The sequence below is a fragment of the Dromiciops gliroides genome, chromosome 5 (genome assembly GCF_019393635.1).
Source record: "Dromiciops gliroides isolate mDroGli1 chromosome 5, mDroGli1.pri, whole genome shotgun sequence".
Lineage (NCBI taxonomy): Eukaryota > Metazoa > Chordata > Mammalia > Microbiotheria > Microbiotheriidae > Dromiciops > Dromiciops gliroides.
In genome coordinates, this window is record NC_057865.1 from 131,003,945 (window position 1) to 131,023,234 (window position 19,290).

A 19,290-nucleotide genomic window follows, 5' to 3' on the forward strand; every position below is an offset into this window, starting at 1 on the left:
AGAGTAAAGGTATGAAATTTCACCTTATGTCAAAACATGATAGTCAGCCTGGATATTTTTTAATTACTTTGTAAAAAAGGTCTTGAAAAATGTGCTTCTACCTTCAAAGGAAATTAGAGAGTATGATTAAAATATATTCATCTTTCAAACCTGCCTGGCTGCTAATTGTGAGACTGTTCATTTATCCAAAGACTCATAAAAAACACTGCTTCTTAAAAAAAAAAAAAAAACAACCTTTTATCTTTCTGATGCTTACATTTGAAATGCACTGTATTCTCAGGAAACCACAGCTGAAAGGAACAGAATAGTTTACATTAAAAGGCTGTTATTAAAATGTTTATTTTGTAGTAGCTCAAAAAAAGCTTAGCTTGAAAGTAAAAGGCAAATCAAGTAATATTGATGCTCTTGAGGAGCCATGGGGTTCATAACAGGCCTTCAGTAACGAAAGTCCCTTGGATTAGGTCCAAGAGAACTTGGACTAAATTCTACAGTTTATTAAAGATGATTAGAGTGAGATAGTCCAAGGAAACTGATTTAGGACCAATGTACTCCTGCTATTGTTTGTATTGCTTTATAGTTAATGTCTCTAGTGTATAACTTTCATCTTTTGTGAATCAGTAGAATTTCTACCTGATTTAATTTTGTGGTTTTAAACATATATATGAATAGATAATGCCACAAAGGGGCAAATTCTGGAGGGGCATAATAGTTTAAGTATTTATATGGAGAAAGAACTAGAGTGTTTTTTATAAATATTTAATTTTACAAATATGTTGGTTCTGTATGGCATTGTAATCTAGTAAAGATTAAAGCTATACATAATTAATGGACCTAAATGAATACCCAGATTTTAATTTGAAGCAGTACAGTAGCTTAAATTATACATATAGCTTCTTTGTGTTTTCTAGCTAGGAAAATAATTTCATTTCAAATTTACTGTTTTCTTTTGAAAATAGAAACTGGCTTTTTAAAAAATAACAACCTGGGAAGCTAGTTAAATCAACCAGTCAAGTGTAAGAACCAATAGATATAATGTCTGCATATGTAGGCATACTATTATCCTAGTGCTAATATAATGGAAACATAAAATTTACTAGTGTATTTTGTATTTTGTCAGGTTATCACAGCCATACATACAAAAACAACACATACATATACACATTAGGGGTATGGTTCATTGAGTTTTCTAGGAGAATAACTAAAATTATTCATTAGGAAGTTTGCACAGTTTATAAATACTAGTTTCACATTAAGCATTTATACTTTCCTCCTTTTTTTTTTTACAGCCTTTTGACCAAGGAAGAGTTCAGAAAGTTTTCCATAGCATTTATAGCAGGCTTTATACACTCAACAAATTCTTCTCTAAAGCTGCAAAATACTGATAAAGACTATCTAACTAAGATAACTCTTGAAATTTCTATTAAAACTCTTTTCTATACTCTGTCCTATTTTGTTGGGTGACTTAAGCTTTTTCCAGACAGTGATCAGCTGACAAAGTAATTCTTTTTCTATATTTTTGAGATAGAGTGCATGTATGTTCTATTAAGTTATAGATCATGTATATTCCATTGGACATTGCTATGGTATCATATCTTACCTTAATTAGATCTTATTTCCAAATTGGGAATTTAAAGGCATATATTTGAAGTCCTTAGCAGTGCTTGGTACATTTTCATGGATAATGTCACCTTTCTCAATTATGGTAAGGGGCCAAGGAAAAGGGAGAGGGGGCTAAAGGCTCTTCATTTTATATTACAATTATCTTTTGATATATGCAATATCACTTAAATTTCAAATCTTGAATTAAAAAAATAGAACAGATGCAAAGGTTCTATTTTCATGTTTGACTAGCACTGGACTTTGGAAAAGGAATTTTAGAATTAGCATCTGCAGATGTTTTCTAAAATTGCTCATTGTATTAACCTATGATAATAATAAACCAAGAGACTGACTTAACTAAAAATAACCTATCACCACTGTGTGCAGAGATTAAATTAATGGCTGATAGAAACAATTGAAATAACAATAGAGACTAAATCTTAACAGATCAATTAGTGATAGAAATTGTATATCCCCATGTTGGGGGTGTGTGGTTATGTGTGGGTGTGTGTATGTGTGTGTATGTGTGATTAAAAGAGAAGAGGATAATATTCATTTTCTTTCACCTCCCCATCTAACTTGGGTCACTTTAACTCACAGGCTGGTCACCCTCCCTAACCCCTTTGCTAATGAGTGGTGGTCCTGCCTCCCTGGCTGGCAGGTCCACCCTTCTTCAGCAAGCTGCTGCCCAGGGAAATGTCACTTTATTATCAATGCTGCTTAATGAAGAAGGACTGGACATTAATTACTCCTGTGAAGATGGCTCTTCTGCCTTGTATTCTGCTGCTAAGAATGGATATACAGGTAAAGAATGCGATGTCTCAATACTTCCCTCTGGTACTCGCATCTCTAAAGAAATGGAACAACTTAGATATGAAAGAACACTTTATTACTACTACCATATTGTTAGTTTAGCAATTCCTTTATATACCTAATCCTTGTAACAAGTTCTGTGGAAGAGAAACTGATTACATATGTGTGTATGTATGTGAATATATATACATATGCATACATATCCCCAAATACCTTTCTTGATGAGGATATTTGCCAGTTAATGAAAAACAACTTCTGTCATGTCAATTCCAAACGCCAATGTATTCTGTATGACTATCTTTAGTAACTTGTCAATGCAGACTTACATTTCTAGCTCAGTAAACCAATTCCATCTGTGATGTCTTTGGTTTAGCATGAATAAATAGCCAGAATTTACTCTACATAACAAGCAACTGATATGTACTAAAGAAGAGACATTAGGCCTTCACTAACTTCTGATTCAATTATATCATTTTAAAATTTAGAAACAGTGCTAGACTTATAGTCTTTGAGCAACTTGGCAAAGGGGATAGTTAATTAGATGTTGGGTTTCCTAAGAGATTGAATCTGATGATTAGTTAAAGTGACATAATGATAAAATCTATGAATTATTTTTCTTTCTTAAAATAAGAATCCTATAGTCAAGTATATCACACCATACTATGTGTTGGGGAAAAAACAATATTCGGCAACTGATGAGGCATTCATGGACATTTAAATTAGCATTAACTATCCATCCAGGCAAAATGATCCCAGTATAATTCAGATAACTGGGAGAGTTTGGTTGTTTTTTTTTCCTCCAGTACTTCAGAGCATTCAACCAGGAGAGAGCTTTTGATAATGTTAGAGCTTATCTATGTATCATAAACTGGTCTAAGAGACTTCCCAGAATAAGAATGTTGTTATTAAGCAGGGCTTTAGATTGCAGGAGCAAGACACCCAACTTTCGAGTTGGACCTGACCAAGGTGATCCTTACTTAGTAAGGTCTTAGAATTTTTCTTGTTATGAACAAATTCACTAATAAAGCATTTATTAAGCATTTACAGTGTTCAGAGCACTGGTAATAGAAGTAGGAAAGCGAGAGCAAAGTCTCTGCTCTTTCGGGAGGTAACCCATAAAGAAAGTTTCAGCTACAAGGCAGATGCAAAAGGTGCCAGAGTCCTTAGGGTGCAGTGGCAAAAATAGATATGAATCCTATTTTAGTGTCATTTCCACTGATAGCTTCTGATGTCGAACATTTTAACAGTGTCAAGGACTTTGTTATAACACATTCATTAATTCAATATTCAACAATTATTTATTTAAACATTTTTATTTTAGTTGTCCCTCAATTACATATTAAAAACAACTTTTAGCATTTGTTTTATTATAATTGTTTTAGTTCAAAATACCTTCCCTTCATGCCCTCCCCTCTGTTTGAGAATGCAAGCCCTTTTGAGACATGTGGCAACAAGTATTTATTAAATGTTCACTCCATGTGCTGAGCACTGAGGGAGTTAGAAATTTAAGAAAGCAGTCCCCGACTTTAGGGAACTTATAGTCTGGTAGGGAAATAAGACACAATATAAATAAAAATAAGAAACGGCTCAAAATGTTTTCAAGATAAATGTCAAATACTTCAAGGAATGCCACAATACAAGATGATGCATAGTACTTATACTTAGAGGAGAGGTTTAGTTGTATACACTGGAATATTTTCAATGAGATGATTGTGATAAAATCTATTAAACCATTTTGTGAAAAGATGACTTTTCAATTTAAGTGACAGCTGTCTGTACCTAGTTCTTCCCAAAGCAACCAGAAAAATGTGTCTATATGTGGGTGGGAAGTAGGGAAGGAGGAGGAAGGGTTTGTTAATTGAGTCCTTTTTTATGAGCCCTTAGTACTTTCAACTATCATCATAATCTTCAAGAAAAGCAATTAAAACCAGAGGGAATTGTTTCAGATTGAAACAGATCACTCCCATTTTGATTTCATGCTCAAGTCTGTTGTCACATTGGGGAAGAATTCTGGTGTCCCTGGAAACTATTGCTTAAGTAGGTTATGAGAAATCCGTTGTGACATGTTTATCAGGCTAACATCCCATCCACAGGCCCTGTGGGTTTTAGAAAATATCCTTTGATATCATTTGGGGGTGTGTTTTTTTAACTACCAAATTAGAGGCATTAAAGTGGTTTTCTGTTAAAATCTTTAGACTGTGTGAGATTGCTGCTGAATGCAGAAGCACAAGTTAATACTGCTGATAAAAATGGCTTCACACCCTTGTGTTCAGCAGCTGCTCAGGGACATTTCAAGTAAGTGATATTCTAAGATTTCTTTCTTTTATGAAAAGAGCCCCTTCCTTCAATTTACATACACATATGAGTTCTGGCCAAATGCGAGTCAATACCAGAGGAATATGCTAACTAGATGAGGGCTCAAATTCAAGGCAATATACCCAAAGGGACCAAAACTCCTTCTTCTGCAACATTTGAATAATAGTGTTATATACAGAGCACATGGATGTCTTAGTTCAAATTTCACATGAATGAAACATTGCTAGAGCCATACCTATCATAGATGCTGTATGTTAGCATTTTCTGTTTTATGGTGAACATTGCAAGATGTTGAGAGGACTTGTCAGGTTAAAATGGAATGTCATTCTTTTTTAAGGAAAAGAAAGATATTTATTGGCACTGAACTTGACCTTCAAAGTAATTGTGATTGTGGGGCAGCAGTTAATGAGCTCTTCTGGCAATAGATATTTTGTTCAGAATTATATCCAAAATATTCATCCTATTTTGAGCTTTTATTTTTAAACCATGAAACAGGAACTTGGCTGTTCTGAAAGGGGGTCAACTTAAAGCCAGAAGCAATAATTATGCATTCCCCAAAATACATATGACCTTAGGAGTGATTGCTTCTGTAAGCTTATTAGGCCAGTTGAATAACTGGTGTAATTTAGGGTACAATATTTTCATGTTGAAAATAGAATGTAATTATTCACCCAGCTTTCTCTGTATATTCTGGCTCTAAAACTTATGGTCCTCATTATTAGAGATAATGGGAATACAAACTTTTCTGTCTTTTAAGTTTGGTAAAGATAGCTTTAGAACCATTTTATTGGTGCAAATTGAAATTTTGAATTTGATGTCCAAATTCTGATTTTCTATGTATATTAGTTAAAATTTTAACTTCATGAACATTTCAAAAGATTAAGACTCCCTTAAGGAGTCTTTAGTCATTATTCAGACCCCCTAATATATTCTGTCCTACTGAAATTGACATTAAAGAGACTTTGAAAACCAGTCACAGAGAAAGGTCATGGTGATGTTGGGGGCATAAAAATTCAACTCAATTTAACAAACATTTATTAAGCTTCTGCTATCTGCAAGACACTTCTAGGTCTCTGGGAATACAAAGGTGAAAACTGAAATGGCTCTTACCTTCAAAGAGTGTACATTCTACTGAAAGGGGATACAGCAAGGCAAAGAAGTGGAAAGCAATTTCCAAGGGAAAAGAGTTAGGGAGATTGGAGAGATCTAGGAAAAGACCAATGGTAAGGTGTCCCCTGCTCCATCTTTGGAAAGCCAGGGATTTGTGTCCCAATCTCTTCCCGATTGCGTTCTTACCTCCAGTTACTGCCTCCAGGTGACCTGTAATCTCTGTGGCAGGTGCAGTAGCCTTGGTGCAGTTACCATAGGACTAGAGCACAAAGTGCACACCCCATTGTGTTAAGGAAATAAACATATTTATAAAAATAGGACATTAAACAGTTTTACATGCCAAGCATTAATCAATAGACTAAACAATGCCAACTAAAGGGGGTTGGTGGGGGTACTAAAAAGCTTTTCAAATTACTGAGAGCCACCCCCTTCAGAATTCACTTATTATTGCTTCCTCTTGATTCTCAGAATTCAACTGTACTCTATGGAGCAAATGTCCATTTTCTTCTTTTTATAGTTATGTCATGTGGTATCACTCCTTATCTCCCCTTCCCCCCTCCATTCTCTCAAGTGATATAATCAGCACACTGACTTCTTAGGGACTTTACTATTTTGAATTACAAACCACAAACTTTCATGTAATAATCATATATTAAACATAAAATATTTTTCTCCAAAGACTAATATTTTAAATACTGAAAAAATGCAAAAAAGTTATGATCCTGAAGTTCTTGGCTGGATTGTCATACTTTATAAAGCTGCTAATTGCACAGTTTGTGGTTATTTTTTAGTTTTCACTGCTCTAATTTTTTTTTGACATTTTCCCCAACTTGAATAAAGTACATTTTCCAATTTCATTTTTGTTTATAACTATTTTGTGCTTATTAACTGGTAGTATTAATTTGACCATATGGCATATCTGACCATAAGCATCATTAATAATGAACACATTTTTAATATACCATTACTTGACATTGCTTTTTCATTTTAATGCCCTTACCACATAATGCATTTGCTTTCAAAGACAGAATTTTTTTTCATTCCACTTTTATGTTTAGGTGTGCAGAATTACTAATTGCATATCATGCTGACATTAACCATGCTGCTGAAGGAGGACAAACACCTCTATACCTGGCATGTAGAAATGGAAATAATGAATGTATTAAACTATTGTTGGAAGCTGGAACAGACCGAAATGTAAAAACCAGTGTAAGTAAAAATTATTATTACTCTTATTTAATAATAAAACAATTCATTTGCATAGGGTTTACAGAGTTCTTTCCTAATAAGAAGGTGAGTGGTACAAATTTTATTCTCATTTTACAGATGAGGCAACTGAGGCAAATAGAAGTTAAGTGACTTGTCCAGTGTCTACACAGCTAGTGAGTGTCTGAAATTGGATTTGCACTCATGTGCAGACCCAGCATTCAATCTTCTGTACCACCTAGCTATTCCTGGGATGAGGGGTATAAAACTTTTTGAATTGTAGGATGAAATATGCACAACTATGCCCCCTTACCAAGAATTTAATAATGTGTCTTGGGCAGTCAGTCCTAGGAAGATGTCACTGTGCCATACTAATTAAAGTAAAAAAAAAAATTAGATAACTTCTGTGTTCAAGGCAATGTGCACAAAGGTCAACCAATAGTTCCCATCCCACCTTTAAAGAAATCTATAGTCTACAGATCAGAGATGCAACATGAAGATATCAAAGTATGAAACAAGGTAAAATATAATAGAGGCAAAGGAGAGATACAGTGTTGTTGTTGTTAATTATTCTGAGAAAATTCAGTGAAGGACAGATCCCCCTCAGCTGAGACAGTCAGGGAAGAGCTTCTGGAAGGAGTTGTCCTGAGCTGTCCCATTAAGGAACAGAAGATAAGAGGAGGGAGAGATGATTTCCAGGTATGAGGGGTAACTTCTGGGAATACACAAAGGAAAGAAAAGGCATAATGATACACAAGAGCAGCCACTGGAAGCTCACTATTACTGGAATGAAGAGTACACAAAGTATGTGAAATAAGGCTAGAATTGTTGATGGGAGAGAGACTGAATTTTTTTTTTAAAGCTTAAATGTTAACTTAGGGATTTTGTTCATGACCCCTAGGGAAACCAAGGGTGTAATGTGTGAGCACAGTATGTGATAGTTAAGGCACTGGATGTACAGTTGAGAAGACCTGCATTCAAATCCTATGTCAGACACTGACTAGATATATGACCCTGGGCAAGTTATTTAATTTCTCTAGGCCTCGATTTCCTTATCTGTATAATGAGACAGTTGGACTCGGTGGTCTCATATCCCTTCCAACTCTAAATCTATGATGTTACGTGGTCATGCATGTAAAGTTGGAGATTATTTTGTTAACTGAACTAAAGAAAGGGAAGCTAATTAGGAAATTATTATGATAGTACAAGGGATGAGACCTTAAGCTAACTGAAGTAGCAGTGGGAAGTGGGGACTGGAGCAGAGGTGAAATATTAGAGGTAGAATTGACAGGTCTTGATAATTGATTGAATGCGGGAGGTGAGGGATAAAGAAGAATCCAAAGTGATTATATGGTATCAAGTTATAAGCTAATGGGAAGTGGGTGGTACTAGGGAGAGAAGTCAGGGCTGAAAACCACCCACCTGAACATACACTGTCCATTTCAATTCACATTTTCTAAAGATTTCTTTCAATAAGAATTTTAGAACTTTGGTGATTTCACTTCTTCATTTAATTATTTTTCTTTTGTAATCTAGTCTGATATTTCCTTCAAGAGATTGTTGTTGTTGTTCAGTCATTTCAGTGTTTATGACCCCATTTGGGATTTTCTTGGAGAGATACTGAAGTGGCTTGCCATTTTCTTCTCTAGTTCGTTTTAAAGATGAGGAAACTGAGGCAACAGGGATAAGTGACTTGCTCAGGGTCACACAACTAATAAGTGTCTGAGGCCAACTTTGAACTCAGAAATATGAGTCTTCATGATTTCAGGCCTGGCACTCAATCCACTAGCTGTGAGACCTTGGGCAAGTCACTTAATCCTGTTTGCCTCATTTCATTACCTTTGCTAAGAAAACCCAAATGGGGTCAACAGAGTCAGACATGACTCAAAAACAACTCACTAATTCTGCTTTACAAAAGGAAAGTAAATGAATTATATGGTAATTATATGAAAAATTATCTACTATGAAGCTTTCTTATTTTGGAGAGCAAGGAGTCAACCTTGTAAGATATTAAAGAGATGTTGGGCAACTTGAAGGTAAAGAAATTGAAGCATCCAGAGAGATGAGAATGTGCAAACAATGGGGCTGAGAGGAGAAATGAATTCTTACTTTGGCTTTTTAAAATAAGGATATCAAAGGAGACTGGAAGATAGAAAGAATGTTTTTCTAGGAGCAGCTGTGTTACCTTCCATATGATAATTCAAGGAAGAATTAGCATTGTACCTTTTTGAAAGAAAAGTATTAATGAAAAAGGACTGATCTCCCCCCCACCAAATAGCTTATATTTCTATAAATCTTGAGGGTTTAATGTATGCACTTGGCATACACATAACAACTCTCCGCTGAGGCTTGAATAAACAACACAACTTACTTTTGTTCCCACTGCCATCAGTGAAGCAGGCCTTGAGACCATGACATTCCAGATGTCAAGCACAACCTGCTGAAAACAGCATTAGCAACTTGACAAAGACTGAGTCATGAAGTTTTATTAACTTGCCTGGAGCATGAGGAATGTTGACTCATTTATTTAGTTCACCTCTTGCTTTGGTCTTTTCTTACCTACTGACTTCATCTGGGATAAGCATCTGAAAGGATGGGGAGAAGTAAAAATATCCATTTTCAGTTTTTATTAACAAGCAATTATTAAGCACCTAATTTGTGTCAAGTGTTGTACTGGGTGATAGAGATTCTTCTTTTTAAAGAGCTCCTTCCCTCAAATAACTTAGATTCTACAATGGGGAAGGATACAAGGTACGTCCGGATAAATAAATGAAGAGGTGATGGTGAATCACAGCATTTTAGAATCCTGGAAAGGGCCTCAGAGATCATCAGATCTACCTGAACAGAAATCTTCTGCTTAAAAACATTGAGATAGGGAGCTCACTCCTTCTTTCAGTAGCTCATTCCACTTGTGTATAGCTCTCATTCTTAGGAAGCTTTTCCTTAAGTTAAAAAAAAGAAAGTGTATAAAACTCTTGGCAACTTCCATTCATCCCCCTTAGTTCTGCCTTCTGGGGCAAAATAAAGTCAGCCAGATTCTTCTTAACTACCCTTCATATACTTGAAGACAGCTATCATGATTACCGCCCCAACATGAACATCCAACAGCTTTTGTTTAGACTAAACTTCCAGTTCCTTCATCTGCTTCTTATTCTGCATGGTTGCTAATCCCCTCGGCCATTTGCTTGCACTCCTCTGGTTGTGTTCTCATTTGAAAATATTCATGGCACCCAGAACTCAACACTGTTGTTATTGTTTAGTTGTTTTAGTCATGTGCGACCCTTCGTGACCCTATTTCAGGAGTTTTCTTGGAATGGTTTGCCATTTTACAGTTGAGGAAATCGAGGCAAACAGGGTTGAGTGACTTACCCAGCATCACACAACCAATAAGAGTCTGAGGCTGGATTTGAACTTAGAAACATGAGCCTTCCTGACTCCAGACCCAGCACTCTATACACTGTGCTACCTCGCTGCCCTCAACCAAATACAGCAGTGCTAATTCAGATTCATTGTTCTTAAAAGAGTATCTGTTCTTGTATAGATGCATGATCCCCATAAATTCTAGCATACCACATTTAGGATATTTTTTACTTATAGTGTTATGAGAAAACAATCCAATCCCTGTCCCCTAGGAGTTTGACATGTCAGGTGTATATATGGATGTTCTCTCCACCAATGAAGTAAGACCAAAGCCCATAAGAAGAATGTCTTCTATTCTTGTGTAATTATTGTTCACATCCTTTCCTCAAGCTTCCACAGAGGGTCTTTTAAAATTTTGTTCATACTACTTAGCTAAATCAACTGTCTGACTATAACCCTTTCATTTTTCTGGGAGCCCACCTCCTTGTCATACATGCCTCACTGAAATATTTTATTCTGGTTCTTACATACAAATAATCATTGACAATATGGTGCATCTCTCCCTTGGCCTTTGGGTTGTATTTAGTTTCAATTGTGAAATTTACCATTGATGTAGCATTGTCATACATGAGTAAATGTTACATATATCTCTTGTATAGAACCTAATAACTCGGCCTTAACATCAAATTTTACTTCTTTCAATAGGGCAAGATTCCAGTATGCCACATTCAACATACACCAGACAAACACAGAGTCAGAAAATGCCTCCACACATCAGATTGTTCTCTAATAGACTTCTTTGTCTGAAGTGGAAATAGTAGACAATTTATATCAAAACAAAATGGGAACTATAATTAATCAAGATCAAATCACTTTCCTTCAGCCCATCCTGCTAGACATGATTTGAACTTGTGCTTTTTTCCAGCTTGCAAACTCATCCTTAAAATCTCATTAAAGGTGAACTTGAAGCAGGGATGTGATAAATAATTTAATACATGATTTTATAAAATTTTTTCACCTTGAATTTTTATTTGCAGGATGGTTGGACTCCAATTCATGCTGCTGTGGATTCTGGTAATGTGGATGGCCTGAAACTCCTTATGTACTATGGGGTACCTGATAATGGAAATCTTATGAATGATGTGCAGCCAGAGTTGGGTTTTTTTGACTTGGATTGCAGAGAGGAGAATTCCGACTGTAGAACCAAGCCTGTTGTTCCTCCAGATCTCATCAACCATGCTGACAAAGAAGGCTGGACTGCTGCCCACATAGCTGCCTCAAAAGGTCTTAAGGTGTGTTCACATAAGCCAGCTTCTCTTAGACTAAAGTGACTTGTTGGAGATCAAATATTTCAACATATTTATATCGATGAATTAGAGAGGGTGTTTTTGCAGGTTACCATTAGGAGTTAAAGGAAACTTCTCTTCTTGGCATCCAACAGACATTTATAGAGGTGGAAGCATGGAGGAAAGGGAATGAGAAGCAGAGCCCTTCCTTAAATCTCCTCCTCTTCTTGGAATTTGTGGGTAGAGTTTTCAGTAGGAAATGTGTGGGTTATTTGGAAACAATTCCCAATGTTCATGACAGGAAAAAAGACCCAAATCAGACCAAGGTTGGTTTTGAGAAGTTGAGATTCCTGACAATGGAATTGTGATGGAATTCTATTTGAGTTGGAGACTTGTATTCTCCTTCCTTCTGATTCTATCATTCTCCGGTTGGGTGATTCTGAGCATAGTGACATACCTTTACTGGGATTCAGTAAAAATGCAGATGATCTCTCTTGTCATTTGAATCACTGTTATTATAGGAAGTTCCACAAACAATTTGGAAGAAAAACAGTGGTTTAGTTTGAGACACTGGCATTGTTTGGCAGCAGTCCTTTCTATATGCATTCTTTAAGATCAAAGTCATGAAAATGGTAGGGAGTCAATAAATACCCAAAGAACTGAATGTAAAATATTTCAGCTGTGTAAATGTCAGAGGCTCCAAGGGAGGTTTTTGAAGGAGGGGATTAGTATGAAAATACATATTTGTTCAATAATGATGATCATGTAGCATTTTCCACAAGTCTGTGAGTGCTCCTTCTTTAGAGGATAACTATATTTCTAGTCTTGGAGGCAGAATTTTAAAACGATTGTTGTTGTTATTGATGTTCAGTTGTTTGTCATGTCTGACTGTGATGCTATTTGAGGGTTTCTTGGCAATGATGTCATTTCCTTCTTCAGTTCATTTTACAGATGAGAAACTAAGGCAAACAAGGTTAACTGACTTGTCCAGTGTCACACAGCTAGTAAGTGTCTGAAGCCAGATTTGAACTCAGGGAGATGAGTCTTCCTGACCCAGGCTCTGCACTATATCCACTGTGCCACTTAGTTTCCTGTTGCATAAATCTTCAGTGGCATATAATCACTCTTTTACTGTGAAATATTCCTCCTTCAACATCAGGAATTATTTTTTTTATTTGGGGGGAGAGGGTCCTGAACCCATTTCACAGTCTGCTGAAACCTATGAGTCCTTTCTCAGAACGTTTTTCAATGCATAGGATTATAAAATAAAATACATTGGCTTATAAAGTTTATCTACCTTATAAAAGCTATGGAACTCAAATTTGTAAGAGGGATAATGGAGAAATGTAAATGGTAGAATGTGAAGACTAAAGCAGAAAAGTTTGAAGGCTCCTAACATTTCAGAGTTGGCAGGAACCTTGGTGATCATTTCACAGCTAAGAAAGCTATCGTCCAACAAGATTCTAACTCTCCTGAGATCACAGTTAGTGGCAAAGATGGAGGTAAAACTTCAGCTCTTTCCATGAATTCTCACTGTCTTCCATGTTGATTTAATGAATCCTTAGAAAAAAAAATCTGCCTGAGTTGAAGTATGAAAGCACCATCAGCTCCATTATAATTTATCTAGGGGGGCAGCTAGGTGGCACAGTGGATAAAGCACCAGTCCTAGATTCAGGAGGACCTGAGTTCAAATCTGGCCTCAGACACTTAACACTTACTAGCTGTGTGACCCTGGGCAAGTCACTTAACCCTCATTGCCCTGGAAAAAAAAGAAAAAGAAAAAAGAAAAGAAAAAAAAATTATCTAGAACTAAGTGCCACTCTTCTGGAAAAATTAAATATCTTTCATTTCTGACTGGATATAACTAAAATATTTGAGTTGGATAGTATGGATAAGCTGAAAACATTATTTTTCTTTGTAGTATGCATTCTTTCATGTCTGTCAGGTCTTAGTCTGTAAACCCAAGAACCAGATTTTCAAGTGATTTCATCTCTAGTTATTCTTTTCCCCTCTTTTGAGCCATTGTTTGCATTTCTTGAGGTAAAGCTGTGGATATACTAAATAGCATGCTGTTTGGCAATAGGAGTGCTCTCCTGATATCTGGACCATTACTATTTACAGAGAGATTATTGATCTGATGATGGTGTTCATCTCACTTTCAGCATAAGTGGAAAGGAGGGATAGCTGTGTGATTATATGTTTAATTACCAGGACTTTGATACATCTTTACTGGCACAAGAAGCAGATTGGGCTGATGCTTTAGAGTTTTAACTTCTCCCTTGAGGAAGCTGTTAATACATTCTGTACTGTCTGATTTGCTGCTATAATGTCAAACCATGAATTAGAGTTCTCAGGATTCCATTCTGCCCAATTCACTTGCATCTTCTCAGTCTTGGGTGCTCAGCCTTCTAGTGGCTCAGAGGCATGGTAGATAGAAAAATGGGCAGTTAGGCAGACATGAGGTCAAATCTGTCCTTAGACACTTACTGGGCAAGTCACTTCAGTTTCCTCAGCTGTAAAGATGAGGATAAAAATAGCATCTATCTTCCAGGGTTGTTTTAGGAGATCAAATGAGATCTTTGTAATGCATCTAACACAGAACTTGGCACACAGTAGGCACTTAAAAATGTTTGTTTTGGGGGCAGCTAGGTGGCACAGTGGATAAAGCACTGGTCCTGCATTCAGGAGGACCTGAGTTGAAATTCGGCTTCAGACACTTGACACTTACTAGCTGTGTGACCCGGGCAACTCACTTACCCTCATTTCCCCACCTAAAAAAAAAATATGTTTGTTTCCTTCCTTCCTTCTTCATTCCTCTGTTGTTTCGGTTGATCACATACCTTTCTAATCTTTTTTTTAGCTTTACATAACAGTTTTTAAAAATTCTCCCATCTCTAAATATATTCCACCCCTTTTGCTTTTCTTCCTCACTCAGCTTGCCTCCATGGGCATTATTCTCTATTCCTTGATCTTCTATATCTTTCCTATTACTCCCTTATAGAGACCTTTCTACTCTTGTGGTTTCAATTAGCTGCTCAATGCTAATGAGTCCCAGATCTTTTATCTCTAGAAGTAAAATGTTATTCATGCTCCATACATACATTTCCAATTGCCCGGAGAGAACTCAAGGCTTAGCCTGTTGTTACCTCAAACGTAATATGCTCAAAACAAAAATTATCATTTTCCCAAACCCCTGTCCAACAAGGCAAAGGCAGAGGTGTCATTGTTTTTCCCAGCCTTCCAAGTTAGAAACCTTTGTTAAGGGCTAAAATTCTAGCTAAACTGTCTAAAATATCTAATGAGTGGTCGCCAATAAATTATAAGCTTTAGCAAGAGTTAGACTTTTAAGCATTTATTAAGGAGAATAAGAATTTGGTAAAGAGAGAGAAAAAGGCCTAAATTCCTAGCTATTAAAGGGAGAGCACATTTCTAGCTCCGCTCTCCACCAGAGTCCAAAGGAAAGAGCGTGAGACCGAGCGCCCGTCTCTTCCTTCCTCCTCCCACTAGTCCGCGTCACTTCCTGACTCCTGGTCTTGCCCTCAAAGACCTTCCCTTCATGGGCAGAACTCTTCTACAGTAAGTATCCAGCAGGTGGCGTTATTCCAATCGTTACAGTCCCCCCTGTTGTTCCTCAAGAAACAAAATGTTTCCTTGACGGAACAGTAAAAAGAATATAATAACTATTGCTAACTAATAATATGTGAACAACAATATAGAAAAGGAAGAGAGGAAAGTTTTGTCCAGAGGGGCGATTTTTTTTTTTCCTCATGAACCGACGCTTTGACATTAGTCTTGCAAAGGGAGGGCCTCTGCAGAGAATACATGTTACAGATGGTGTATATTATAACAGAAAGAGAAAAAAAACAACAAAAACAACAAATCAAAACTGTTCATTTAAAGTCTCTGAAAGTCTTTTCTCAGATGTCCTCTAGGTGTAGTCCTGGAATGGAAGTCTTTTCAGGGGTTGATGTGTGGATGCTGGTAATCAGCCAGGAAAATTTCCTACAAAATTGAGCTTAACACAACTTTAAAATAGCTTTGTCAATAATCAAATCAAACAATGAAAGTTCTCAAAAACATGTCTAAGGGAATTCAGAATCTTAGTTGTTACACATGAAACATATAATAAAACAAAAATTGAAACATTCTTTAAAATTATAGTATTACTATAGTCCCTCCTTATGGAGGGTAATTGAGAAGACAATTGCTGTGATATTAATTTTTTTTAAATAATTTTTATCTTTGTTTCATCACTTTTTGCATCATCTGCCTAATTATCCTCATGCCATTATGAGAAATTAGAAAATCTAATATAATTGGTAACAGGTGTCAAGGCCAAATTCAACACTGTATTTATCATGACACCTGAGATAATTATGGGGGTTACCATAAAAGAACAGAGAAATGATGGGATATGAGCATTCCCACACTTGAGCAATATGTACTGCCCATACAGTATGCCAGGCTTAAAATAGGTGGATGGAATATACGTCCATGCCACCAAACATATTGGAGGAAACTGAGTCAGACTTAATCAGATCCATGGGATTAAGATGTCCATGGCATCAGGCATATAGGAGGGAGCATAGAAGCCAGGTGTAGGAGTGAGATGGGTGGGATGAATACTTCCAGCCATCTGTACAATATTGTGGGGAAAAATAAAATAAAATATTAAACCAAGAGAATCCAACCTCAACATTTGTCAAAAGCCGTTCTCTCAGCCATACCTTGACTTCATGCATGTCTCCCCTCATGTGACAGTTCAGTGTCTGCTCTTGCATGTATTCCTCTTGTGATTGGATGGCACCTTGGCCAACTGGCATCTGATAACTCAGAATAAAGGCAATTAATGTCTTAAATGATAAGTTCCCATAATCCAAGTCTCATATGGATTTAAAAATTGAGGATAATAAATGATTGCAAAAAATGTGAATACATCTTGACTCAGAATATATAATTATGCAACAATTTCAAATAATACCTTTTTTTTTACTTAGCATACAATTACTTTTTTGAAAAATCTGAACATATTTAAATACAAGTTAAAGCACAACACAATCTCAAAGACAACTTTTACAAATGTTCCCCTCTTTTTTTTTTTTTTTTGGAATATGCTTATCAAAAATAATACTTCTAGAATCAATTTACACTTGCCATGGCAAACAATTTGCTAGGGAAATGCTTTAAAGAGTTTGATCAAATAATCAGTTGAGAAAAAATAACAAAAACAAATAACTCAGAATATGGGAGCACAATACTCCTAGAATTAACATTGTATTATGAAATCAAAACCATGTTTCAAAATTAGATAGATGAATGAATAGAAGAAGATACACGTGGAACAATAAAAGACAATGAAATTCAAACTAAGGAAATCTAAATGAATATGAACTTAATATCAATAAGAGTATTATACAATATAAACTTGATCACATGACTATAAAAAGCTTTTACAAATATTCTCCTTGTTTTAGAAACTAGGTATAAGACACAATCTCAAAAGCATGAAAATCTCTATGAAAATAAACCCATACCATTAATTTCAAAATGTAGGTGTAATAGCATAGAAATCCTATGTAACCTCTGAACTGACATTAATACTCTGAGTGAATTCAGAACACTTTTGATTCCGATATCTAAAATCCCCAACACTCATATCAATACCTTGCTGCTTACTTCTACATTTCTCTAAAATATATACCCTTCCATGGCAAAAGAAGCAGAGTCTTGAACTATGTTGATGGTTGTCATTCTTATTCAGCTTAAGTTTTTCTTCTTTAACCCCTCTATATTGTCTGTCAGTCTTTTCACCATACAAATGCTTTATAAGATTACTAATTAAAGACAAAAGCAGGTTAGCAAAATTATGAACAAAACGAGTATATCTGGAATTTAAAGGGTTTTCTAAGGTTGTCTCAGAAGCACAGCCAGCCTGGGGAAGGGCTGAGCCTGAAGCTGCAAATGTAGTTAGAGAAAGTTGCGCATGAGCATTAGATCTCTGGACTTCCCAGGCAGGGGAAGCTATGGGCTTAGCCATGGGAGGAGTAGAGGGTGGGGTCTGGAGAGGAGGGGAGGGACCAGAGCAATTTGAATCAGACTGGATTTTGAACTCAGGCCTGGATTCCTCTTCCCCCACTTTGCCTCCAGGTGCTAGGGGATTAAAAGCTTCTAGAGGGTGGGTCATTGCCTCCAGGCATGCAAAATTAGAGCAACAATTAGTGTTAGAACTGGGAAAAGCTGCAGGAATCTCTTCTGGTTTCTCTGAAAAAGCATGGTTGGGAGAGGGAGAGATATTTCCTTGTGTGAGTAAGTTGCTGGCTCTTTTAACAAAAATAAAAAGAAAAATAGAAAATCCACAAAAACAAAGCATTAACATGATCTTATCTCCCATTTGTCTGGTTAAACAGACTAAAATCAAAAATAGGGTAATTAGGGAGTTTAAAAGGTCCATTCGAAAAAATTTAAAGGGAAAACACAGCCAGTGCGCCAGTACTTAGCAGTTTAAAGGGTAGGGGAAATTTCTTACCCAACCGGAAGATCAGAAGTGAGGTTCAGCTTTCCTCTTCGTGGTCAGCCATCTGTTAAGGGCTAAAATTCTAGCTAAACTGTCTAAAATATCTAATGAGTGGTCGCCAATAAATTATAAGCTTTAGCAAGAGTTAGACTTTTAAGCATTTATTAAGGAGAATAAGAATTTGGTAAAGAGAGAGAAAAAGGCCTAAATTCCTAGCTATTAAAGGGAGAGCACATTTCTAGCTCCGCTCTCCACCAGAGTCCAAAGGAAAGAGCGTGAGACCGAGCGCCCGTCTCTTCCTTCCTCCTCCCACTAGTCCGCGTCACTTCCTGACTCCTGGTCTTGCCCTCAAAGACCTTCCCTTCATGGGCAGAACTCTTCTACAGTAAGTATCCAGCAGGTGGCGTTATTCCAATCGTTACACCTTGAAGGACTAATAATAATTGGCATTTTTAGAGTGCCTTACAAAATGCTGCACACTGGGCATTTCATTTTATTCCAATTATTCAGTTTTTTCAATTCTGTGGGATTATTATTATAAGTCATGTGATATGATAGAAAGAGCACCCAAACAAAGGTTCTGGAGACTTGAGTTTGAATTTTGGTTTTGCTACTGAACCAGATGTCTTTCACTTCTCCGCATACCAGCTGACTTTTCTGAAAAACCACGGGGTTGGACTAGATTACTCTAAGGTTCTTCCCAGCTTTTAAAAACTATGAATCTATGGGGCATCTAGGTGGCTCAGTGGATAGAGCATGGGCCCTGGATTCAGGAAGACCTGAATTCAAATCTGGCATCAGACACTTGACACTTACTAGCTGTGTGACCCTGAGCAAGTCACTTAATCCTCACTGCCCTTCTCTCCCCCCCCCCCCGAAAAAAACAACAACTATGAATCTATATTTTTAGATTCTGCAAGTATGTAAACTGAGGCACAAAAAGGTTCTATGCTTAGAACACACTTCCTCTTTACCCCCACATCTTAGACTCCCTAATTTCCTTGGAAAAATTGTATCTTCTACGTGGAATTTTTCCTGATTCTCTCCAGCTGTTGACATCTACCCCTAAAAAAAAACTACTGTGTA

General features: G+C 36.5%; 1 protein-coding gene across 5 annotated transcripts in view; it reads left to right on the forward strand.

Moving 5' to 3' along the window:
* The window catches only part of CTTNBP2 (cortactin binding protein 2), a 211,271-nt gene that overhangs the window by 107,494 nt on the left and 84,487 nt on the right, over positions 1 to 19,290 (forward strand). For 4 of the 5 annotated variants that reach the window (XM_043966829.1, XM_043966830.1, XM_043966831.1 and 1 more), the window contains 4 exons: positions 2,200 to 2,403; positions 4,608 to 4,707; positions 6,897 to 7,047; positions 11,442 to 11,696. In XM_043966829.1, the coding sequence (XP_043822764.1) occupies positions 2,200 to 2,403; positions 4,608 to 4,707; positions 6,897 to 7,047; positions 11,442 to 11,696 (710 nt within the window). Of the gene's footprint in view, positions 1 to 1,387; positions 1,497 to 2,199; positions 2,404 to 4,607; positions 4,708 to 6,896; positions 7,048 to 11,441; positions 11,697 to 19,290 lie in introns of those variants that run through there. The other variant, XM_043966833.1, reaches the window with a different exon arrangement.